This window comes from Trypanosoma equiperdum (genome assembly GCF_001457755.1).
Source record: "Trypanosoma equiperdum strain OVI genome assembly, contig: ctg_586, whole genome shotgun sequence".
NCBI classification, from domain to species: Eukaryota; Euglenozoa; class Kinetoplastea; order Trypanosomatida; family Trypanosomatidae; genus Trypanosoma; species Trypanosoma equiperdum.
Genome location: NW_027124516.1, coordinates 58162 through 64562, shown reverse-complemented (window position 1 = coordinate 64562; position 6401 = coordinate 58162). Strand labels below are relative to the sequence as shown.

At 49.3% G+C, this 6401-nt stretch overlaps 4 protein-coding genes across 4 annotated transcripts; all 4 read left to right on the top strand.

The window, feature by feature from the left end:
* Positions 1-114: 114 nt before the first annotated feature.
* On the top strand, positions 115-1500 carry TEOVI_000267900 (inositol-pentakisphosphate 2-kinase, putative; the record flags this gene model as incomplete). Its single annotated transcript, XM_067225716.1, has 1 exon — positions 115-1500. One exon carries the CDS (start codon positions 115-117, stop codon positions 1498-1500), a length of 1386 nt encoding a protein of 461 aa, XP_067081817.1.
* Positions 1501-1792: 292 nt separating this feature from the next.
* Positions 1793-2293, top strand: TEOVI_000267800 (uncharacterized protein; the record flags this gene model as incomplete). The annotated part of the gene is made up of 1 exon (XM_067225715.1): positions 1793-2293. The coding sequence occupies one exon, from the start codon at positions 1793-1795 to the stop codon at positions 2291-2293; it is 501 nt and encodes a 166-aa protein (XP_067081816.1).
* A 639-nt stretch (positions 2294-2932) lies between these two features.
* Positions 2933-3760, top strand: TEOVI_000267700 (Protein of unknown function (DUF501), putative; the record flags this gene model as incomplete). Its single annotated transcript, XM_067225714.1, has 1 exon — positions 2933-3760. One exon carries the CDS (start codon positions 2933-2935, stop codon positions 3758-3760), a length of 828 nt encoding a protein of 275 aa, XP_067081815.1.
* Positions 3761-4399: 639 nt separating this feature from the next.
* On the top strand, positions 4400-5872 carry TEOVI_000267600 (serine-palmitoyl-CoA transferase, putative; the record flags this gene model as incomplete). The annotated part of the gene is made up of 1 exon (XM_067225713.1): positions 4400-5872. The coding sequence occupies one exon, from the start codon at positions 4400-4402 to the stop codon at positions 5870-5872; it is 1473 nt and encodes a 490-aa protein (XP_067081814.1).
* Positions 5873-6401: the final 529 nt, after the last annotated feature.

Below are 6401 nucleotides of genomic sequence, written 5' to 3'. Positions count from 1 at the left end.
TTTTTTTTTTTCCATTCCGCCTTCTGATGTGCACCTGTTTTCCTTTGTGTTAACCTTCTCCTCGACCGATATGCATAGCGGGGGATTCCTCCTCCCCACTCCCGGTTAGCGACGATGCGCTTCCTCGGTGCAGGAGCGTGTAGCATCGTTTTTGCATTGTCGGAAGAGGAGGCACGTGAATGGGGCCATCTGCTGCCGTCTCATCTGCTGTGGCAACTTGCATTGCGACTGAGCGCGCGGAAGCTGCTTAGATGCCCCACCTGCTGTGATGCACTGAACGACTTTATTGGTTTCAGATTAGGTATCGGGTTGGACGATAAGTTGAGGGAGCGATGCGCCGCTGCCTATCCGCTATTTGCGGCTCGTTGCCAAGAAGCTCTTTACGCTGAGCTTGTCTCCAACTTCGCAGCTGACCCACGACATATTCAGCTCCATGGCGGGAGAAGCACTTCTGACGGTGTAGGGACAGAAGCTACGACAGACAGTTGGCCACATTACTCAACTTTGGCCATGGAAATCAAGCCAAAGGGTGTATGGAGGCGGCCCGCTGTTGTGGGTGTGGTCGTGGACGGTGTAGAATATTATTTGCATCCAATCAAGCTGCGTCAGTGCCGATTCTCGCTCATGCAACTGCTGAAACGCAAAAGGCACAACCATAGCACCCCGGTGTCCATGGAGCGTCGCTGCACCTATTGCCCAAATCAGCTGTTGCTGGGTGATGGGTCTTCTATCGTAGACGCACTGCAACACCTCAGCGAACACCCCGGAAATAACCTTGCGATTCTTCATGCAACAGATGCAGGTCAAGGGCTGAATGAGAACTCTATTGACATTGTTTCCTCTGTTCTGCGGCGATCGGGGATCCTCTCCATATTAGCAAATCTGCAACTCTTTGGCAGCAGTTCCAGTTGTGAGTGGCCTGTGCTCGACATTGAGTTGCTTTTTCGGTGGAGTGAGGCACGAAACATGTCAAGCGTTCGTTGGATTGTTTGCAGCACTTGCGAGGGACAGTTTGCGGCTGAAAGCTGTGCTTGTCAGAGTGAGCTTCCCCTTTCGTTATGCATGGAGACATGTAGCGGTATTCATTTGACACATTTTATTGCCCCTCCAATGGGTTTTGAGGAATGCGTTGAGCGTTTCTACGCTTCCGTCACAGCGAAGGATGTGTCCGTGCTTGTTGCTTTAACGATATCAGAGAAGGTGGAGTTGCCGCCATCACTGTCGTCACCACCAAAGTTGGGCATGGATGGTTCGGCAGCTGAGGAAAAGTCAGCAAATTTATGTAGCAACCCGCGTGTCAGGTTCATCGAATGCGGAGATACACCTAATGGTGTGACGATTAACTTGGAGCATCCTCAAGCAGCCATATGTCGTGTTGGCGTTGTGGATTTGGACGCGAAGTGGCACAAACCCCTGAGCCGCTATTTTGAGCTTGACCGTGAAGTCCTCGCAGCGTGGGAGGATTATAAAGTTGTAAGCGCACCTGAGTTCCATTGTTAGCTTTTTGTGGGGGTGTGATCACCTCTTTAGGTTTAGTCCATGTGAGACGAAGTTGCGTAAACGTTCGTTTGTTTGTTTGTGTGTATCCGTGTGCTTGTACCCGGTGTGTACATGGGGAGCAAAACAGTGTTTGCTTCACTGCTCTTTTTCCACCCCATTTCCTTTAAATTTTACGATCTTTACTATGTGCCGTTCCCCTGTAAAGGGGTGCCATTTTGAATCCTTGCTCACTTCTTAGAATTTTTCTGGTGTGTGAGGAAAGTGCTAACGATTAAAACAACATAAACTAGATATGGAACAAGATTCACATCCCAGGATTGGACTCATGTTGACGGAGGGGCAGTTCGAGGCGCTTGTCACACGCCTTCATGACAAATCGGTTGAACACAAAGCGGAGACCCTTCGACAACTGGACGCCCGTTTTTATCCAACAGCCCCACCAAAACGGCTACCAAAAGAAGCAATTGAGAGTAGCGTCGTGCGGCAGGTCGATCATGAAATGAACAGACGACGTGCAGCTCGTGAAAATTTGGAGATTCAAGAGGAAAGGAAAACTTTATCCAAAAAAATATCCTCCGCCGATGTCGAGAGTAGTGTGGAGAGGCTTTATACAGAAACGCTCGCACGCAAAAAAGCCAATATGGAGGAGAGCAGAAAACGATACCTCTATGCGGGACCTGACATGGTGAAGAAAAACGCAAAGGAGATACAGGAATACGTGGGACGTCTTGCAGTGCCTAAAAAGAAAGAGTTTACAATCGAGGAAGTGAACAAGGTATACGACCTTGTCTAATGGCAATGGCAGCGGGCGGCAACGCACGCATATATATATATATATGCGCATGTGTATACCCCAGTGCGTAATCTTCTTAGGAATAATAGGTGCTTTGATGCTCCTATGTATATGGTGTGGATGGTCCACCTGCGGAATGTTGTTGTTACGCCGTGTGGAGGGAGGGAAGGGGCGAGGAGAACTATCGGGTACAAGGGGGCTTCTTTTTCTTCACCTCTTTTTTTTTGTACATATTAATGTTTCCTTTTCCTGCTTTCGGTAGTCACTCACCCGCTCGATTCCTGTGTCCCTTTCTGTATAAATAATTCTCCTCTTTGTAGATGAATTTTACTCCTTGTGAGCAATCCTTCTTTCTTTTTTTTTTCATTCTTCCACCCCTGATGATGCTTGTTTCTTTGTTGCGTTGTCACCCATGTACACCTTCGTATGTGTGACTATATGTATTTCTGTGTCTACACTTGTTTTTCCCATTGTGTTTTTTTGGCCAAACGATTTTACTACCGTCTCTTCAATCCCTTCCATTCATTGATGCTAATACACACCATATAAAATGGCTAGCAGGGGCTCACAGCGGAGGCTTTTGTATAGTAAGTTAATCTTATCAGTGTAAAACCTCCAACTTGTTGGGCGGAAGCCACAATGCAGAGCCCGAGTGCGTTCGTGGCGGCGGCTGACCAATCAAACTACCGGGTTCCCGACGCACAACTCGCAACATGCACTAAACATGGTGGGGCTGCTGTGTTGTGTGCGACTGCAGGGAAGGTTGGACGCAACGGCCGCACTGCGGCTGTGGGCGCAACCCTTTTTTGGTTAACTTGTCCGTACTTGAACACTATAGTTGCACGCTTTGAGCGCCATAGTGCCATCAGCGCTCTACAGAGGCTTCTTGATAACGACCGGAAGGTGTCAGAGGCTCATGTGGCCTCGCACGCACGTTATGAAGAACGGGCGAAGGAGCTTCTAAGTTCTGAGCGATGGGCCTTCTTCGATGCGCATTTCGTCACTGGCGCCGCAGAGTCAGCGGGGGGTCGAAAATATGGCAATGCGGCGGTGAGCCATGCGACGGACCTCAAGTGTCTGCATGCCCTTGTGGCGCAATCGTTGTGTGGCGCTTCCAACCCGATTGGAGATGCTGTGATTCACTATATATTACTGCTTGCAGAGAAGGTGAAGACAATTAAAAATGCCTCAGCGCCCCTTAGCTCGGAGAAAGGGAGCTCTGGTGACTGTTCGACTGCAGAGGTGTGTGGCGGAGAGAACAGTTTTGCTGCTGAGAGTCTGGCACTGGATGAAGTTTCTTTGTTAGTGGAATTTGTGAAGCAGCGGCTAACGGATGACATAAGGGGTGACCGTAGTGATTTGCGGAGTGTACACGACGCTGACAAACTCTGCTCTTCGGCGTGTGAGGTGCTGACTTTTCTCGATGGCCGACCGCCGAGGTCGCGGAAGAAGCATCGGATTAACTGAGGTTCGTGATGGATCACGTTTCTTCGACACACTCCATAGGTTGTGTTGCCAAGAGTGTAGGGAGGAAAAAAGAGGTTTCCCTGCGTGAAGTGGTGGAATTGTGTACCCTGTCGTAGGCGGGAGAAGTTTGGGATTGGACTGGAGTGAAGTGTGTTGTGTTGTGTTGTGTTGTGTGTTGAAGAGTCCTCTCAAGTCGGCGATGGGCGCTGAGGCAATTCCACAGCGCGGCCGGCAGGTTGGGTTGCGGGGTTGTTGCCGCTTATGTTTAGTGCGGGCTACAGTTGCGGAGCCGCATGTCTGCAGATGTGGTTGCGTTTCGTTGGATGCATTCTGTGCGAATTTCCCTCTGCTTTCTCAGGATCATGAGTTTGTTTTAACTATCCCTACACACGAGTGTTGTATTAGTTCCGAGCATCGTCGCACTTTGCCGGTCTCTTTTGGGCTTATTTTCTTTGTTTAGCATTACTCACTGTGTGGAATTTTTTTTTTCTTGGTGGTGTGATCAAGAAGTTATCTTGACAGTTCTTGATTCTTTTCAGCAGCAACAACACCGAGACACAGGTGGGTAGGGTATAATAAGTGTAAAAAGGAAGAATAACGCATTCGGGCATATCGGAACAAGAAGGAAAAAAGAAAACAATGGTGGGATTTAAGACTCTTTCATCCACTGCACCGCTGGCGTTCTCAGAGTTTTCTCATCTATTACTCGAGGCCCTTCTGGCGGCGGCCCTCGCAGTTGCATTGGCCCTGCATTTCATCCGTAGGCGCAACACTTCAAAAATAGTTGAGCCGGAATTGCCACCGCTGGAGGAGCAACAGCGCCGAATTGCCGCGTTCCGGTCGCAGATGTTTAGAGCCGACGCGAAACCAAACGCCAACACACAACTGCCCAACCGCACCGGAATGTCAGAGGTGGAGGCACGTAATAGCTGCTACATCACGCTGCGGGACGAATCGGATTCAAGCAGCAGAGAGTACCTTGACCTCGTGACGGAGGATTTTCACTCCTTTTCAACGCATCCCACGGTGGTGGATGTGGCCAAGAAGATTGTGGTGGCGTACGGCGTTGGCAGCTGTGGCCCCCGTGGGTTTTATGGTACGATTAAGCCCCACATGGTGCTGGAGGAAGACATTGCCAAGTTTCTTGGTGTTGAAGATTCCCTCATCTTTAGTTTCTCCTTTGCTACGATTTCAACGCTTATTCCATGTCACGCATCGAGGGGGGACTATCTAATCGTTGATGATGGTGTTAGTCTTCCCGTACACGAAGGCTGCACGTTGTCCCGTGCGAACCTGCTCAAGTACCGACACAATGACATGGCGCATCTTGAGGAGATTCTGCGAGAGGTGCAGATAAAAGAAATGAAGGAGAAAAAGCTCTCAAGAAGGTTTGTGGTGACCGAGGGCGTCTTCAAGAACCTGGGCGATGTGTGCAAACTCCCACAGGTTTTGGAGCTCTGTGAGAAGTACAAATTTCGTATTATTCTCGATGACAGTTGTGGTTTCGGTTGCATGGGCCCCACGGGGCGCGGTACGCATGAACACTATGGTATTCCCACCACGCGGATTGATTTATATGTTGGAAGCTTAAGTCAGGCCATGGGTGGAGTCGGCGGTTTCTGTGCTGGAGAGCACGCTATTATCGAATACCAGCGACTTACAGCTGCCGCTTACGTCTTTTCTGCTTCTCTTGCCCCTTACATTACAGCCGGTGTTTCGGCCGTGTTGAAACTTCTGGATGAGGACCATTCATTCCCCGAAAAACTTCAAAGAAATGCTGGTCTCTTTCGTGGTGCCATCCGGAGCGCTGGAATGAATCCCGAAAAGATTACTTTGGTGGAGTGCGCTGGTGATGTGTCCCCAATTGTGATCCTGCGCCCAACCGACGCTTATGTGAAGTGCCACCATCAAAAGGTAGAGGAGGAGTTACAGCAGGTCGTGGAAGCGGCAAGGCGAAAAGGTGTTCTTCTTACTCGCCATCTCTTCTCTAAGGAGGAGGCATGCAGCAACTTTTCGGCGCTGCGCATTCTTGTAAAGGGAACAGCCACAGAGGATGAGTTGCTGCGGGCCGCTAAAGTTATCACTGAAGCGGTGAAGAGTGTTTTTGTTTGAGCCATGGACGTCTCGATCAAATCGGAGAAACATTTGTGGACATCACAAATTGCTCAGTGGATTTGGTTTATTTTGTTTTATCTTATTTACTATTACTTGCAGTGACGAGGGGCCCATCATGCCTCTGCGTAGATATATATATATATATATATATATATATATGTGTATGTGTGCGTGCGTGTGGCGAAGGGGGATTGCAAGGGACGGATGGCATTTTGAAAATCTCTACCAAGTGTTAACGCGTCTGGGAGTAACCGACAAGAGTATGAAGCGTATGTAACGGTCGGGTGGAAAAGGAGAAGGGGGACAGTGAGAGGAAATGCGAACAGATGGTGGGGTTACCGCGAGGATGCGCTGGAGGTTTGCAGCGAAGTGAATGTCGCTTTGGGCATATGTTTTTGTGCGTGTGGGATATTGCTGCCGAGGCGTATGCGCTCATCCGATCTTTTCTACCTTAAAAGTTTTTTTCTTTTCCACATTCCTGAAACCGTGTGCCAGTTTCCAGTACTTCCTCCTTCAACATGCGAAC